This window comes from Mobula birostris, chromosome 1 (assembly GCF_030028105.1).
Source record: "Mobula birostris isolate sMobBir1 chromosome 1, sMobBir1.hap1, whole genome shotgun sequence".
NCBI classification, from domain to species: Eukaryota; Metazoa; Chordata; class Chondrichthyes; order Myliobatiformes; family Myliobatidae; genus Mobula; species Mobula birostris.
This window is the reverse complement of record NC_092370.1, coordinates 86,626,864-86,646,290: the sequence shown is the minus strand read 5'-3', so window position 1 is coordinate 86,646,290 and position 19,427 is coordinate 86,626,864. Positions and strand designations below refer to the sequence as shown.

At 39.9% G+C, this 19,427-nt stretch overlaps 1 protein-coding gene across 2 annotated transcripts in view; it reads right to left on the bottom strand.

Annotated features, from left to right (window-relative positions):
* The window catches only part of cep76 (centrosomal protein 76), a 61,878-nt gene that overhangs the window by 21,047 nt on the left and 21,404 nt on the right, over positions 1-19,427 (bottom strand). For both annotated transcript variants that reach the window (XM_072258557.1, XM_072258548.1), the window contains exons 6-9: positions 9,324-9,421; positions 6,844-6,972; positions 6,417-6,605; positions 1,668-1,834 (exon numbers count right to left, since the gene is read on the bottom strand). In XM_072258557.1, the coding sequence (XP_072114658.1) occupies positions 1,668-1,834; positions 6,417-6,605; positions 6,844-6,972; positions 9,324-9,421 (583 nt within the window). The remainder of the gene's footprint in view (positions 1-1,667; positions 1,835-6,416; positions 6,606-6,843; positions 6,973-9,323; positions 9,422-19,427) is intronic.

Here is a 19,427-nt window from a genome sequence, read left to right as displayed (position 1 = left end):
ACAATTTTAATTCTTTTGTGAATGAGTTATGATTTGGAGTCTTTAATTATAATATGAAAGAATCTTATATAGTAACTTATAATGTTTTCATTTAATCTGAAGCCAAGGTCTTAGATCTATATAAATGACAATGGCATGAAGCATGAGTGTATTGGAAAAAAAAACATTAAAACATTTAACTGCAGCATCTATGGACAATCATTTAAAGAATTAGCACATAGGTTTAAGTCATGTACTCCCCTTTAAGATGCAAAATCAAACAGGAAAACTAGTCTGTCCATGGCCATCAGTAGAAGTTAGAGACAACATTAGAAAACGTGCCAAAAGAAAAAAGCAGGAAACCATGATTTCCAAAGGCAAATTATCTTTGGAACATCCACTGGAATTTTCTGAAGTTATAATTAATAGAATGCAATAGGGTAAATCAGTTAATGTTGTATATTTACACTTTAAGGCAGCTTTGTAAGTCCCCACACCATAGATTATTAAGCAAAATTAGAGGTTATTAACAAGTGTAAAACAAGAATTAGCAGAGAACCCAAATTGAATAATTTGGAGGATGGAACAAATAGTGGGCCACAGGGTCAAACGCTGTATGTACAAGCTCGTTGATGATGCAAAACTGGGCAGTAATGTAGACTGCCAAAAGGATGCAGAAAGATTTCATTAAGATGTGAACAGGTTAAATAAATGTGCATGGTCATGGCAGCTGGTATATAACTGGAAAAAAGGTTAGGTCACCACCCCACTCCCGGTAGAAAAAAAATAGAAGGGTGGAGTAGACTTTCAATGCTTAGAGTTTGGTGTTCGTAGGCACCTTGGTGTACTTGGACACCAATATACAGTACTACAAAACTAACATACAGTTCCAGGTAGCAAATAGTATGTTGGCCTTTATAGCCAAAGGATTTAAGAACATAATTCTTTCTCCCCTTATATGGGATTTTGTTGACACATGTGCACATGTCTGATCAATCTACCAAAGGGAGCAAATATTCAAGATGGAGGAAGTGCAACATAAGCTCAAGAGAGTGATTCATTACACGAGGACTGGCCCTACACTGATAAGTTTAGACAAATGAGTGGTAATGTCTTTGAAATGTACAAAATTGTATAGTGTACAAACAGGCCATGACATAGTAGAGGTATGGATGCTTCCCTTGGCTGGGTATCAGAAATAAGAGATTGAAAGTGAATTTTCTTCATCCCATAGTAGTTACTTAGACTTCTTTACCAAAGGGGCTATGAAAGCTCAGCCACTTAGCATACATAAGAAAGCCCATTACCAATTTTTTCGATATTAGGGAAATAGAACTATTTGGTTTAGTGCGGGAAAATAGTATTAAAATTAAGGACCAGCCATGATATTATTGAATGCAGAATCAGGCACGAGGGGTTGAATGTCCAACTCTTGCTTCTATTTCTTATGGTCTACAAAATCAGTAACCTGGCACCAAGCTGATAATTTTCTCAAAACCTCAACCATTACCCAGTTAAATATAACATGGTTCTAAGGTGGAAGATCTTTGTGCAAGACTGACAGAGAAATCCTGTATATGCACCCTCTCTTAGAATTGTACCCGAGACTCAACATATAGATTACTGGGGTAGAAAAGTATACTGGTAACATTATACACTTTAATAATGAATGAATACTTTGTTTTCACCTGCATCCTGTTAAGCTCTCCCAGAAAACAACATCCCCATTTGTTCCACAGGTCATCACCCAAGTGTGGGGCACCCTTCTTGCTTTTGTTCCTACACACACGTAGGCATCCAATCCAAAGCCCAGCAGCAAACTGCACAGTAAGGTGGCATGATCCTCACAGTCTCCCTAAAGGTAACCAAAAGTAGATAGACTGATTGTCCCCAATGGAGAAAAAAAACATTCACCCCAAAACATCCCAATTTAACAATAATTAGATACACTAAAGCAGAATCCTTTTGTCTCTTTCATGCCCAAATCTATGCTTCCCTAACTTCCATCCAATCTCTGGTCAACTAATAGAATAATAGAAAATAATTTGCTAACTTAACAAGGACTTCCCCAAAAAATAACTGATTGGATGTATAAAATGTTTTCATACATCCCATGAACACAATAAGCTTATTTATTTTAACACAGAATGGGGCTATCCATCCCAACAGGACAATGTTGGCCCTCAAGTGCAATTCCGTCAATCCCATTCCCACTCTCAATTCCCTGTGGCTCAGCAATATATGCTCCTCCACGTGCCCATCAACTCCTCTTTGATGCTTTTGCCATGCGACAATGAGGATAGAAATAGAATGAGGTCGCGGATAAATATGTTGCTGAAGAATCGGAGTGGGGGCTGGGATTCAGATTTCTGGATAATTGGGATCTCTTCTGGGGCAGGTGTGACCTGTACAAAAGGGACAGTGATGCTGGGAAGGTCATGTAATAAGGATAATGTCACAATTGTACTGGGGGACTTCAACATGCAAGGGAATTGGGAAAATCAGGTTGGTGTTGGATCACGAGAGGGAATTTGTTGAATGCCGACAAGATGTACTTGAGCCTACTAGGGGAAAGGCCATCTTAGATTGGGTGTTGTATGATAGCCCAGGTTTTATTAGGGAGCTCAACGTAAAGGGACTCTTACGAGGCCGTGATCACAATATAACTGCAATTTGAGAGGGAGAAGCACAAGTCACATATATCAGTATCACAGTGGAATAAAGGGAATTACAAAGGCATGAGAAAGGAGTTTGCCCAGGTGGATTGGAGGAGGATACTGGCGGGGATTTCAGCGGAGCAGAGATGGCTGAAGTTCCTTGGAATAGCTCACACAGCACAGGATAGATATGGCTAACAGGAGCAGTTGTTTTCAAATGGTGGGGGTAGAAAACCGTGGCTGACAACGGAAGTTAAGGACTGCATAAAAGCTAAGGAAAGGGCATATAAGATAGCAAAAGAGAGTGGCAAGTTGGATGATTGGGAAGCTCTTAAAATCCAACAAAAGGCAACTAAAAAAGCTACAAGGAAAAAGGTGAAATATGAGGGCAAACTAGCCAATAATATAAAGCAGGATACTAAAAGTTTTTTCAGTTATATAAAGTGTAAAAGGGAGGTGAGAATTGATATTGGACCACTGGAAAATAATGCTGGTGAGGTAATAATGGGGGACAAAGAAATGACAGATAAACTTAATGGATACTTTGCATCAGTCTTCACTGTGGGAGACCCAAGCAGTGAGCCAGAGGTCCGTGAACTTCAGAGAGCAGAACTGAGTGTCTTTGCTACTACAAAGGAAAAAGTGCTAGGTAAACTCAAAGATCTGACAGTAGGTAAGTCACCTGGACCAGATGGACTACATCCCTGAGACCTGAAAGAGGTTGCTGAAGAGATAATGATGCATTGGTCATGATCTTTCAAGAATCATTTGATTCTGGCATGGTCCCAAAGGACTGGAAAATTGCAAATTGTCATTCCACTCTTTAAGAAAGAGGAAAGCAAAAGCAAAAGCAAAGAAATCATAGGTCAGTTGGCCAAACCTCAGTGATTGGGAAAGTGTTGGAGTCTATTATTAAGGATGAGGTTTTGGGGTACTTGGAGACTAATGATAAAATAAGTCAAAGGCAGCATGGTTTCTGTAAAGGGAAATCTTGCCTGACAAATCTGTTAGAATTCTTCAAGGAAGTAACAAGCAAGGTGGACAAAGGAGTGGCTTTGTATGTTATTTACCTGGATTTTCAGAAGGCATTTGATACGATGCCACATATGAGGCTGCTTAACAAGGTAAAATCCTATGGCATTACAAGAAAGATGCTGGCATGGATAGAGTAGTAGCTGACAGGCAGGAGGCAGTGAGTGGGAATAAAGGGGGCCTTCTCTGGTTGGCTGCCAGTGACTAGTGGTGTTCCTCAGGGGTCAGTATTGGGACCGCTGCTGTTCACATTATTTGTCAATAATTTAGGTAGTAGAATTGATGGCTTTGTGGCAAAGTTTGCGGATGATACGAAGATAGATAGAGGGAAAGGTAGTGCTGAGGAAGCAATGTGGTTGCGCAGGACTTGGACAAATTGGAAGAATATGCAAAAAGTGGCAGATGGAAGAGTGTTGGAAAATGTATGAGAGTACATTTTGGTAAAAGGAACAATACTGCAGACTATTATCTTTTAGGGGAGAAAGTTCATACGCTAGGGGTGCAAAGGGACTTAGGAGTCCTCGTGCAAGACTCCCAGAAGGTTAATTCACAGGTTGAGTCTGTAGTAAAGAAGGCAAATGCAATGTTAGCATTTATTTCAAGGGGAATAGAATTTAAAAGCAAGGAGATAATGCTGAGCCTTTATAAGACACTAGTCAGGCCGCACTTGGAGTACTGTCAATAGTTTTGGACCCAATATCTCAGAAAGGATGTGTTGCCATTGGAGAGAGTCCAGAGGAGTTTCACAAGGATCATTCCAAGAATGAAGAGGTTAACATATGGGAAGCATTTGGCAGCTTTGAGTCTGTACTCACTGGAATTTAGAAGAATTGAAACTTAACAAAAGTTAAAAGGACTAGATAAGGTGGATGTGGAGAGGATGTCTCCTATTGTAGGGGTATCCAGAACTAGAGGGCACAGCCTCAAAATTGAGAGGTCACCTTTTAGAACAGAGGGAAGGAGGATTTTTTTTAGCCAAAGAGTAGTGAATCTGTGGTATGCTCTGCCACAGACTGTGGTGGAGGCCAAGTCCATTGGTATGTTTAAGGCAGCAGTTGATAGTTTCCTGATTGGTCAGGGCATCAAAGGATATGACGAGAAGGTAGATTTATTGGGTTGAGTGGGATCTGGGATCAGCCAGTGATGGAATGGTGTAGCACAATCGACAGGCTGAATGGCCTAATTCTGCTTCTATGTCTTATGGTCTTACTAACATTAAGGAATAATTAACCTATCAGAGTATCATTGGCATTGTGAAGAAACTGAAGTACTCAGTGGAAACTCTCACAGTATGGGGAACACATGCAAACTTCACCTAGGCAGCACCAAATCAGGATTGAAACTAATGTTTGGACTGAAGACGCAGTGCTTACTGCAGTAGCACCATGTCACATCTAAACTACAAGTACTTCTACCTTCCTTAAAATTCACCAAAAACTTTCTGTTACTGATGAATCTGTAAGATATATAACCCATTAGATTACAATTCAGTATCACATATTTAATTTTTAGACAAATTTCTTTCACACAATATTGTAGGAACAAAACATGATTAAACAATTCTGGAATTAAAATTGCTGAGAATGGGAATGAGATGCAAAGGCCAAGCAACAGACTTTGAATACTTTACACAAATAATTTAAAGGTAAAATATTGTGGATACTGGACATCTGAAATATAAAAAACAATGGAAATATTGGAAACTCTTCAGCTAAGCAGGCAGCATCTGTGGAAAGAGAAACAGTTAATGTTTCTGGTTCATGATCCTTCTGGGAACCAGAGGAAATTGGAGATGATCTGTTTTTAGGATGAAGAGAATGGGGGCTGAGAATAAATGGGTGGAAGATAGAAGAGTTTAATGATATGATAGTGAAAAATGAATAAGAGACAACAGAATTAGTAAAAGAATAACCAGAGTAGATATAAATGAGAGAAACATTATTGTTACCTGGAATAGAGAATAAGGGGTAGCAAGACTCAGGGAAATGAGAGGAGTAGTGTTCCATAAGGATTAGTACTCAGGCTTCTGTTTCTCACAATTTACATTAATGAAGTCCAACACTCAAATTTCTGGGAGTTGCCCCTTGAAGGGCAGGTTGAGGGGAGGGGTGGAAGAGTCAAAGCTGATGACTGTACCAAATTAACAATGATAAATAGTAATAAGATACCTCATGGGAGGAGAGCTATTTGAGAGGTTGGTTACACTAATGAGTGATGAGTTACAGGCACCAAGAAACAAGGGAGAGGGGTGGAGAAAATGGAGGGGATTTCTTTGAAAGGGTGGAGATTAAAAGGTACTGAATGACAAGTTGTCCTGGTGTGTCCAGGAAACTACTAGCTCACAAAGTTCTTTAATAGGAGTACACCTGACAATGTATGCATTTCAAGCAGGATTGAGGGTGTGTGTGGGGGGGTTTGGAGGAGAAAATGATCACTCAGTATCAAATGGTCAACTATAAAGACATTGTCCTTGTTCTCTTCCCCCTTCTCTGCAAACATCTTCAATTTTTAACTTTTCCAAGTGAGTAGTGCAATTTGAGGGAGTTGATTGGAATGTATCACAGGGAAAATTATTGGGGAACTGAGATTCAGTGATCTAGCAGACTCAATGGACTAAAACTGCCTTCTCTCTGTCATAAGAAAATTATGGAAATACTATGATATCAAATTCTAACTTTGCTTTAAAATATCTAATTTAGCTTTTAACAAAGATAGACCTGAAAATAAAACTAAATAGAAGATAAGTACCTTGCCTTTACAGAGAAAACTCAGGAGAGTGCACCATTGTTCTTGTTTGGATCCACCTCCAACCGTGGTGGCTCTCTCATAGCCAAGAACATTGACAAACCTAGCAGCTTGTCTTGGTGTGTCCAGAAGCCTGCCAGCCCGCAGAGGTTTTACATAAGAGCACACTGGACGATTTATACTATTTTCGTCCTGAGGAAGAAGAAAGGTGAAAATAGTCAATTTCCTCAGCATAGTTAATTCAGGTGCAAAATAATACATTCTATCATCTGAACAAAGAAAATAGAATCTGAAGTTCTTAAACACAGACGCATTATTCTATGACCAACCATTAAAAATGGCAAGGTTGCAGGTACTTGCATAATTACCTTACTATCTGAAATACGAAATTAAGATTTAACACTTTAGTAACGTAAGCTTAAACACTCACCTGTGCAAAAATTTTCACAAGTCTGGTGTTATGTGAAGGCCTGATCTGAAGATACTCTCTCCACCACTGTTTGGCATATATGAGATACAAACGTTCCTTTTCTGCAGACTTTTGACGTTCTAATGTTAGCTGTAAATTTTAACAGTTAAAAATATGAAACAAAGTTTGGCCATAAATTCTTACACAGCACGGATACTATGTCACAGTGATTCTCTACAACATGTTGATAAGCGATGGATGTCACCATTGCCATGTATCATATGGCAGTGTTGAAATCCAATCACATGGTTAACTGTTTTTTATTGTGATAATTTCCTTACTCTTGAACAAAATCTTAACAAAAGTTCAACTTCCTTGATAAATCATTAGGCTGAATATGTTAAGCCAGAATAAATGAGCTGGCAGGCAACTTAACTACAGGGTAAGAAGTTGTGGGAAGGAATCCAATGTAAAGGAAACCACATGATGAACACTACACAAAGCACACTAGATTGTTACAAGTGTAAGTGAATCACTGCTTCACGTGGAAGGGCTGTTTGGATCCCAAGTGGTGGAAAGAGGTGAAAGGACTGTCCCCCCTGCCCCCCCCAATGTCATCCCTACAGGATGCTTTCTAGGACCAGAGGGTACAGCCTCAGAACCTCAGAGATGGCAAGGTATTTTGTTAGCCAAAGGGTGGTAAATCTGAAATTCATTGCCACAGATGGCTGTGAAGGCCTAGTCATTAGGCATATTTAAAGCGGTGGTTGGTAGGCCATTGATTAGCAGGGGCATCAAAGGTTACAAGGAAAAGATAAAAAATGGGGTTGCAGCATCCTAGCCTGAAATGTTGACTATTCACTCTTTTCCATTGATGCTGTCTGGCCTGCTGAGTTTCTGCAGCATTTTGTGTTTGTTACTTCTGCAACAATTTTTTGTTGTTCAGAAGGTGGCAAAGGGTTGTATTGGATATGGTTAAGGTTCATACAACATGTTAGAAGTACAGAATTCTAGGATTTTTACCTCGTGATCATGAGGCAACAGCAATATACATTTTGGCTAGAGTAATATAAGGTAAACAAGATGGAAATGATATTCTCAAGCTGCCTTTCTTTTAACTGGTGTTGGGGATCATGATTTTGGGAAGAATTGCTTGTGTTGCCTATAGAGTAGCCACATTGCTTTTGCTTTCCTGTGAAGAGAGCGGATTCTAAATATCAAACTAATACAAAATTTTTCCAAAAATAAGTTAGTTTTCCTTGTACAATGAGTAACTCACAGGAAAACTGCCTTCTGTTCATTTATATAATTTTTGAAAAATGAACCAGCTTGTAACTTACAATGAGCTCCGTTTACTGGGAACCTCCATTTGGTGGAAAATCAAGAGTGTGGCAACTTGCAGCAGGCTGCTCACTGCAGATCCACTCATCACATCTATTATAATCATTGTAATCTTTTAAAATCTAAATTCTGTTTCTGCACTTTATTCTGCATTGTTATTGTTTTACCTTATTCTACCTCAATGCACGGTGTGATGATTTGATCTGTATGAAAAGTATGCAAAACAAGCTTTTAATTGCATCTTAGTACATGTGACTATAATAATAAACCAAAACCAGCAATGTGAATGGTGCAAAATTAAAATTTTAATGCTTCAAGAAATATTGGCAAATGTTCTAGGAGGTTGTCAGTCGGTTTTCATCACCTCAGATAGATAGAAGATAAATAGTCAAATATCAAAACTTTGGTCAGACCAGAGTGTGCATCATATTTTGTTGATGATTAGATAAATTCTGACACCAATTTTGACTGATGTCAGGTGATACCTTGTTGGCATCTCCTAGGGAACTGCTGAAGCTATTGTTATTGTAGTGCAACCCCACACATTGCCAATACTGTTCTCAGCTACAGTTTCTCATTTACTATTATCAATGCAAAAGGAATTCATATCCTTTTATAACTTCACCTGGTCACCCTGCTTCACTGCCAATAGAGCAAAGCGCATAAGGATAAAAACCCCATAAAGAGTATTACCAAGAAAATGGGCAATAGAATTGCTATTGCCATCTTGTTTAGAGGATGGTGCTGCTGTGCTTTGTTCTGAGTAATGCAAGAGAATAATTGTTTGAACTTTTTAAGCAGGTGGGATGGAACAATCTAGAACATACATTTAACCAGAACCAGGAACAGAATTTGTAAAAAATAAATTACCTAGAAAATTAGAAGTTTGGTTGGAGTGAAAAACAGAAAAGATTCTTTTCTAAGAAGCTGATATCCTCCCTCAGATTCTACCGGTATTTCTCTAGAACAATGAAATAATCAGCAGCATTACACCAGCCTTTTCTAAGTTTTTACTTGCAGTGATTGGGCCTAAACAGATCTGTTTAGGAGCAACGTACATACCACTTCAGCAAGTGACACTATCAAAAGACTTGTTCTCACCCAATTCATTACAAAAATCAGGAAATTATACCCAAGATAGATTACAACAGATACAGTACCTGAGTGTCAACTACTTCCTGGCTGAGTGGCTGTATCAGATGGGGATATATTTCAAGTTTTAGATTTAAAACTCCAACTGGAACTTTAGATTCAGTGCCTGAAAAAATTTGAGTAAACATTTCATGACAAGTGCATTCAAAGCTACAGTCTTAATACTAATGAAACTTGATTCAGAATGTATCAAACACAAAAATGCGACAGGTCATGATTGTCAAATATCTATGAACAATAACAAATTTAGAAGTGTGGGATATGCACTCAATAAGAGGTGGCAAGGAGGGGCTGAATGCAAACTAGGTATGACACCCTATGTCAGTTAAAAAATATTCTCACTTCAACTTTTCCTGTTTAAATTGGAGATCAAAATAATGCTTGATTTATTATATTTCCTTGTTGCAAGTATTCAAAACATGGTCTTTGTCACTAGTAAAATGTGTTTTCACAAAGCAGACAAAATAGAGTCATAGAAAAGTGCAGCACAGAAATAGGCCCTTCAAGGCATCTAGTCCCTGTCGAACCATTTAAACTGCCTACTCCCATAAAAGCTAAGGGAAAACACTTTTCCAAAATTACACTTTATGTCTAAAATTAGAATACATGGATTCACAAGGCAAAAGCAGCCATTCAACATTCTAAGCCTTTATTTGCTTTTTGAAACACCCATCCAATACTTCCAGAACCTTTTAATTATAATGTAAAGAGTTAGTCTATGATGTAACTAATCATTAAGTCGCCCAAAGTTGCATTTACATTAAATTTACTGACATTTTCCTTAATTTTTCATTTGATTACTATCCACGGCAACTGTGGACCATTTAAATAAATGCACAAACTCTTGAACTAGTGTTACTGCTGTGGATCCCAAACTTTATTGGGCTACTGCCCTCTTGGTTCCTAGATCATATCCACTGTGCCACACCCCATCTAGCCATTACTTAAAAACTATAAAGAATTTTGAATACAATGCACAGTGAAAGAAAATAGAATTTGCAAATTCAAAGCAGTGACAATTGCAAAAACTATTCAAATCTAGTTAAAGCTACAAATAAAATGATTTATTTATTTAATTACAGTAAAAACAATTTACATCTACAATTTCAGAGCATATATTAGTACTCCAAACATTCACTTAATTACTTTTTCCACATTCAATGAGATGGATGGGCTTGGTGCAGTGAAATCAGGTTCTCATCATCAGGCTAAATGTCACTCAGGAAGAGTCTCAGATCCTCATTTAGTCTGCAGCTGTTTTGTTGCTTTGAAAGAAGTTGGGCAACTGCACTGAAACCACGCAACACTAAATATGATGTTGGAAAGGCTATAAAGACATCTCGACCTTTTTCCACAGTACAGGATAACACTCAGAGATTTCTTTCTGCCACCAAGAGATTTTTTCAACCTCAGCTTCAGCTCAAAGTCATTTTGCAGAGATCAGTCCTTCATCTATCTTGTTAATTCATTACAAGTATTCACAAATGGATTTATTACCCAATCTAGTAGCTGGGTCAAGAGAAGATCCTGAAATCCCTGTTACATGTTTATGCAGCTCACCCAGTTGGGCACAGCATACATGATGATCATCTGGCACTTTCTTTCTCTTCCTACTAAAAGAGGCTCAGAAATTAGAAAAGGTTGCATTGGACAATGTTGCACTTCAATAGGGTTAACTTGGACAGAAATGTGGAGACGACTGATATGACTTTGGTAAGATCCACATTTCCTTACAATTGAAGATTGATTTCATTAAATGTTGCAAATAATTTTAAGAAATAGGCAATGTCATGCCTAATATTCTTGAGTTGATTATTGAATGAAGCATTCAAGTCGTCAAAGAATTTTTATCAGTTTCAAAATAGAGAGCATGGAACTTAATTTTACTTACTGCTGCAATAAGAGTATTTAATTATTTGTGCAGCCAATCATTTTGGTTTTTTTTGGTGACAAAATGTTGTCTGTGAATTACAGTGAATGGCAAATGTTAGCTACAGCTTTTTGCCAAGGACGTTATAACCTCATGGTGGTATTCTGTCACTGATGCACCCTATCTGTTGTACCAGCAAGAATATTGGCAAGCAAAATGTCCTTCTTTGAAAAATTGCTCATTTGGAATAAAGTGGACGAACTTGTAGCACAATTAAAGATTAGTCGGCATGACGTTGTGAGCATCACAGAACCGTGGCTGCAAGGAGGTCATAGTTGGGAGTTTAACACGAAGAGGATATACTTTGTATTGACAGGACAGGCAGGGAGGCATAGGCCATGTGTGGCTCTGTTGGTAAGAGATGGAATTACATCTTTAGAAAGAGGTGACTTAGGGTCAGAGAATGTTGAATATTAGTGGGTGGATTTAAGAAACTGCAAAGGTAAAAAAACCATTATGGGAATCATATCTAGGCCTCCAAACAGTAGCCAAGCTGTAGGATTGAGATTGCAAGGGAAGCTGGAAAGGACATGTAATAAGGGTAATGTCACAATTGCAATGGGGACTTCAATATGCAAAGGAATTGGGAAAATCAGGTTGGTGTTGGATTGCATGAGTGAACTTATTGGATGCCTAGACGATGGCTTCTTAGAACAGCTTGTGCTTGAGCCTACTCAGGGAAAGGCCATCTTAGATTGGGTGTTGTGTAATAACCCAGATCTTATTAGGGAGCTTAACATAAAGGAACCCTTATGAGGTAGTGACCATAATATGATTGAATTCATACTGCAATTTGAGGGGGAGAAGCACAAGTCACGTGTATCAGTATCGCAATGGAATAAAGGGAATTACAAAGGCATGAGAGAGGAGATTGCCCAGGTGGATTGGAGGAGGATACTGGCAGGAATGATGGCAAAACAGAAGTGGCTGAAATTCCTGGGACTTGTTCACAAGGTGCAGGATAGATACATCCCACAGGAGAATTTCTCAAACGACAGAACAGGCAACCATGGCTGACAAGGGAAGTTAAGGACTGCATAAAAGCCAAGGAAAGGACGTTCAAGGTAGCAAAATGAGTGGGAAGTTGGTTGATTGGGAAGCTTTTAAAATCCAACAAAAGGCAACTAAAAAGCTACAAGACGGGAAAGGATGAAACATGAGGGCAAACTAGCCGATAATATAAAGCAGGTTACTGAAAGTATTTTTTTCCCAGTAATACAAATAGTAAAAGGGAGGTAAGAGTTGATATTGGACCACTGGAAAATGATGCTGGTGAGGTAGTAATAGGGGACTAAGAAATGGCAGATGTACTTAATGGATACTTTGCATCTGTCTTCACTGTGGAAAACACTAGTAGTGTTCCAGAGGTCTTTGAGAGTCAGGGAGCAGAAGTAAGTACTATTGCTATTACAAAGGAAAAGGTGTTAGGTAAATGGAAACGGTCTTAAGGTGGATAAGTCATCTGGTCTAGATGGACAACATCCCAGACTCCTGAGAGAGGTTGCTGAAGAGATGACGGATGCATTGGTCATGACCTTTCAAGAATCACCTGATTCTGGCATAGTTCTGGAGGACTGGAAAATTGCAAATGTCACTCCACTCTTCAAGAAGAGAGGATGACAAAATAAACTAAATTGTAGGCCAGTTAGCCTAACCTCAGGTTGGGAAAGTGTTGGAGTCCATTACTAAGGATGAGGTTTTGGGGTACTTTGAGACTCGTGATAAAATAAGTCAAAATCAGCATGGTTTCTGTAAAGGGAAATCTTGCCTGACAGATCTGTTAGAATTCTTCAAAGAAGTAACAAGCAGGTTGGACAAAGGGGAGGCAGTGGATATCATTTACTTGGAATTTCAGAAGTCATTTGATAAGGTGCCACACACAAGGCTGCTTAACAAGATAAAATTCTATGGTGTTACAGGAAATATACAGGCATGATTAGAGGAGTGGCAGATAGGCAAGAGGTAGTGAGTGGAAATAAAGGGGGCCTTCTCTGGTTGGCTGCCAGTGACTAGCGGTGTTCCTCAGGACTCTGCTTTGGGACTGCTACTTTTCAGATTGTTTGCCAATAATTTAGATAGTGGAATTGGTGGCTTTAAGGCAAAGTTTGTGAATGATACGGAGATAGGTGGAGGGGTAGGTAGTGCAGAAGAAGCAATACGATTGCAGCAGGACTTAAATTAGAAGAATGGGCAGAAAAGTGGTAGATGGAACCCAGTGTTAGGAAATGTATGATAATGCATTTTGGTAAAAGGAACAACAGTGCAGACTATTATCTAAATGGGGAAAAAATTCAAACATCAGAGATTCAAACTTAGGAGTCCTCGTACAAGACTCCCAGAAGGTTAATTCACAAGTTGAGTCTGTGGTAAAGAAGGCAAATGCAATGTTGGCATTTATTTCAAGGGGAATAGAATATACAAACAACGAGATAATGCTAAGCCTTCATAAGGCACTAGCTAGGCCGCAGTTGTGAGAATTGTCAAAAGTTTTGGGCCCCTTATCTCAGAAAGGATGTGTTGTCATTGGAGAAAATCCAGAGGAGTTTCACGAGGATGATTCCAGGAATGAGGAGGTTAAAATATGAGGAGCGTTTGGCAGCTTTGGGTCTGTTCTCACTGGAATTTAGAAGAATGCGGGAGAATTTCATTGAAACCTACTGAATGTTGAAGGGACGAGGTAAGGTGAACGTGGAGAGGCTGCTCCTTCTGGTGGGGCTACCCAGAACTGGAGTGTACAGCCACAAAATTGAGAGGCAACCTTTTAGAACAGACGGAGGTATTTCTTTTAGCCAAAGAGTGGTGAATCTGTGGAATGCTCTGCCAGACTGCAGTGGAGGTCATCCATGGGTATATTTAAAGCAGATCGTCCTTGAAGGTTCTCAGTCATCATAAATCAAGGCAAGTGGTCTTGCTGTCGCCGAGAATGTGCCCACTGACATTACAGCTAAAGACAAACAGCACAAGTATTTGAGACAAGCCTTGAAAGCTTGCGGCTACCCAGACAAGGCCTTCATCAAGGCAGCAACAAAAACCAGATGGGACGTCAGCCCAATAGACAGAGGTAAGGAGCAAGGCAGATGGAAAAACAGTCATCCCATATGTAGCTGGAGTTTCAAAGAAACGCAAAAGGATTTTCAACAAACACCGAATCCCTGTGTTTTTTTAAACCTACAAACACTCTCAGATAGAAGCTCGTCCACCCCCAGGATCCTACACCCAAACGTAAACACAGCATTGTTGTATATGCTATCCAATGCAACGAGAGCTGCACAGATCGGGGAGACAAAACAACCACTTCACAAATGGATGGCACAACATAGGAGGACCAACACCCCAGGTCAAGACTCTGTTGTATATCTACATCTGAAGGACAAGGGACTCTCCTTTGATGGCATATTTTGGATACGGAGGACAGGTGGTTTGAAAGAGGGGTTAAAGAAGCTAACTTTGTCAAAATGGGAAAGCCATCCCTGAACAGAGGGGGTGGGGTACCTAACTGCTACTTACAATGCAGTTCGAACATCTCTACCCTGGCATCTCCACAACAGTTCACACCTCCATTCATGCAAAGACTAATGACCCTCTCGTTACTTCTATGACTTAATGACCCTCATGTGATTATTATGCCTTTGAACAACTCAGTTTATAATCCGGAAAACTACGCACAATGGATTGGAACTGAAAAAGGCCTCTTGATTGAGTGGCAAAACATCTTCTAGACAACACAGCAAGTCCAGTTGCCTTGATTTACTACTGCTTGATATTTAAAGCGGAAGTTGATAAATTCCTGATTGGTTGGTGCATCAAGGGATATAGTGAGAGTACAGGTGTATGGGGTTGAATGGGATCAGGGATCAGCCATGGTAAAATGGTGGAGTGGACTCGATGGGCTGGGACTTTCCAGATTTAGTAACGAACAACGAAATGTTGTATGAAGCACACAAACCATCATTGTTTCGTTGTAAAGGGTTGATAAATGTTTTGAATTGTTATCCATTTCCGAAAGTTTTCACAAAGTGACCGAAAATAAGCCAAGATCTTGCTTGCTTTATCAAAGAGTATTCTTTTCAAACATTCACGGAACCCGGACTGTTTCTTTGCCTCATTTGAAAAAAAAACTATCACACAAACAGGCACATTGGCTGTCGTTGGTTGCTTGGTGCTGGTATAAACCCACACTTCAGAGATATCACACTTCTTTTTTGTTTGGCCCACTTCTGCCATTTTCCTTATAGATTAACAACCACGGTCAATCACCTATTGTTTAAGTCCTACCTCACGCACTGCAATCAGTAAAGGGGAAAGTTATGACATCACAGTTAGAAACATAGAAAACATACAGCCCACAAAGCTGTGCCGAACATGTCCCTACCTGAGAACTACCTAGTCTTTACCCATAGCCCTCTACTTTTCTAAGCTCCATGTACCCATCAGGAGTCTCTTCCTATCGTTTCCGCCTCCACCGGCAGCCCATTCCACGCACTCACCACTCTCTGCATAAAAAACTTAACCCTGACATCCCCTCTGTACCTACTTCCAAGCACCTTAAAACTAGTCATAGTCATACTTTATTGATCCCGGGGGAAATTGGTTTTCGTTACAGTTGCACCATAAATAATTAAATAGTAATAAAACCATAAATAATTAAATAGTAATATGTAAATTATGCCAGGAAATAAGTCCAGGACCAGCTTATTGGCTCGGGGTGTCTGATCCTCCAAGGGAGGAGTTGTAAAGTTTGACGGCCACAGGCAGGAATGACTTCCTATGACGCTCTGTGTTGCATCTCGGTGGAATGAGTCTCTGGCTGAATGTACTCCTGTGCCCAACCAGAACATTATGTAGTGGATGGGAGACATTGACCAAGGTGGCATGCAATTTGGACAGCATCCTCTTTTCAGACACCACCCTCTCATGCTAGCCATTTCAGCCCTGGGAAAAAGCCTCTATCCACACGATCAATGCCTCTCATCATCTTGTACACCTCTATCAAGTCACCTCTCATCCTCTGTCACTTCAAGGAGAAAAGGCCGAGTTCACTCAACCTATTCTCATAAGGCATGCTCCCCAATCCAGGCAACATCCTTGTAAATCTCCTCTGCACCCTTTTTATGGTTTCCACATCCTTCCTGTAGTGAGGCGACCAGAACTGAGCACAGTACTCCAAGTGGGGTCCGACCAGGGTCCTATATAGTTGCAACATTACCTCTCAGGCAAAATATCTCGGCTGGACCACGGGCCGGAGAAATGTGGTCAAGACCATTTGAAAGAGCAGATTCTGAACTTTATCCCATTGAACTCCAAACCCTACTTCACAGGAATTGTGTCACTGCATGATTAGAACGTGGGTATCGTACTATAGTAGTGATGGCAATAATGCATGGGAAATAACATGATTTCTTCAGTCCAGAATTCCCTTGATATGCCAAGTACTTAAGTGTCAGATTGCTTTTCATCAATTATAACACGTTTCAAGAGAATGGTAGGTTAGCAAGAGATGAAGTTATGAGGTGATCATTGTATTTCATTATGAGGCACTAAAGATCAAATACCAAGATAAGCAATTAATTTCTTAAATTAGGCCTGTAAACACTCAGCTGCTTCTCCTTGCTACTCAGTGCCCCACCCCCACCACCCCGTTAGTTTTATCTCCCCCTTCAAAACTCCCACTGGCCTCAGGGACAGAGGTCGATATCACCCACTTTGGGAATCACTGGTTTAGAGTCTTTACATAGTTTAATTCAAGATTACAACTTAAAGATCTAAACTGCATTGCTGAAAGTTTTAGACGGTAAGATACTTTATTGACTCCAAAGGAAATTACAGTGTCACAGAAGCATTACAAGTGCACAGACATACAAGTATTAGAAGAGAAGAGAAAAAGAATATAAAAAACAAGTTACCACAAACAGTCTAACAGGAGGGGGTCATCACTTCCCTGGCTATAAGTTGAATCATTATACTGCTCTTTGGAGCAGCACAGTTGTCTTAGCCTATTACTAAAAGTGTTCCTCTGTTCAGCCAAGATGGCATGCAGAGTTCAGAAACAATGTCCAGAATTGCCAAGATTTTCCGTAGGGTCCTTTGTTCTACCACAGCCTCCAGTGTGTCCAGTTTGACTCCTATGACAGAGCCAGCCTTTCTAATCAGTTTATGGAGCCTGTTGGCATCACCCATGTTGATGCCATTGCCACAGCACACCACTGCGTAGAAAATTGGACTGGCGACAACAGACTGGTAGAACATGTGGCCTGCGTACTCCAAAGGACCACAATCTCCTCAGGGAGTAGAGGTGACTCTGACCCACCTTGTACACAGCCTCTGTGTCGGTGCTCCACTCAAGTCTGTCATCCAGATGCACCCTCAGGTACCTGTAGGTCCTCACCACATCCACATCTTCACCATCAATAGTAACAGGGAGCACTGCAGGCTTAGTCTTCCTAAAGTCTATTACAATCTCCTTTGGCTTACTGATGTTGAGCTGCAGATGATTTGGCTTGTACCATTTGACAAAGTCCTCCACCAGGGCCCTGTATTCATCCTCCAGTCCTCCATTTATACACCCAACTATTGCTGAGTCATCAGAGAATTCCTGCAGATGACATGACTCAGTGTTGTATCTTAAGTCCAAGCTGCACAGGGTAAACTGGAAGGTAGCCAATACGGTCCCCTGTGGGGCCCTAGTGCTGTTTGACACATAGCTTTGAAGCCACACAAACTATGGTTTGCCAGTTAGGTAGTTCATTACGCAGGATACAATGGAAGTGCCAACCTGCATTAACTGGAACATCCCCCCCAGCCCCCCAGCAATGATGTCTGCATAGTATTGAAGGCACTATAGAAATCAAAAAACATGATCCTCACAGTGCTGCCCTACTTATCCATATGGGAGTAGTCTCTGTTCAGCAGGTAGATGACAGTATCGTTGACTCCAATGTGCTCCTTGTAGGCAAACTGTAGTGGATGAAGGACAGATCTGACCACAGGTCGGAGGCGAGTCTGGAACCAGCTTCTCTAGGATCTTCACGATGTGAGGTCAAGGCCACTGGATGCTAGTCATTCAAGACTTTCGGTTGGCCCTTCTTGGGTACTGGGACATGATATTTTCCACACAGTCAGGACCCTTTCCAGACTGAGACCGATTGAAAATGTGCTGGAGAACTTTTAATGTGGTCACCAACGTTGTTTAGAATTTCACCATCAACAGTAACAGTAATAGAGTGCCAGTTGTGAGAAAGATTCAGAGGCAGTTGAAGGTCAATGGCTGAGGACACAATATGAAATATTAACTAAAGAAATAGGTTACCTCCTCTGTAAAAAACACTGAGTAGAATATATAATAAGTAATAATTCCAGGGAAGGCCTTGCCTTAGTAGCATGTTTGTATTGACACATCATGGCAGTGATATATATCAGCGATAATAAACCTGATTCTGATTCCAGGCGGGTTCAAGCCACTCTCCAGTGTTTGACCACATTAACCGGGTTGACACCACAGTTGTCAGTTGAGGAAATTATTTCAAAGTGGCAGGTTAAGGTTTCACCTGCATTTAGCTGAAGTGAAGTGAACACATAAGGTTTAACTGTCATTAATAAAACTCCAACAGGTCAGCTCTTAAGAACAATATATCATCTTCAACTAAATACTCACTGCAAATTGTAACAGGTCGATTATTTTTGTTGGACAACATGCAAATTAGCTGACAATTCTGTCAAAAAAAATTGAACAGCAGAGTTCAAAAGTAATTTATTGTTAGCAAAACTGGTTTGAGCTGTTTAGAAAATATGGAAAGTGCTGTTGAAATACATTTCTTTTAATAACTCAAATGGTAGTAAATTCATGGAATTATTTCTGATTGAAAGTTCATACCATTCAAAAATTTTGCCACAGAGCACTATCCAATGGCACAAAAGTCTAAAGAAAGAGTAATCGGAATTATTTTTATTAACATCATATCAGCTAATTTATCAACTGTACTGATTTGTCAATATTCAAGTACAAATGGTTTTGAAAAATCAAACTTTTTAAAAAAATGATAAGCCATATACCAGTAGTTAGGAAATTATACAGATGAACAAAATGTTGCAACTTTTGCCGGATATCCCTTGTTCAATTAATAAACTACATATTTGGTAAAATTGGGGAGCTGTTAGGTTCCATTTTATCCCATGCTTATGCAGA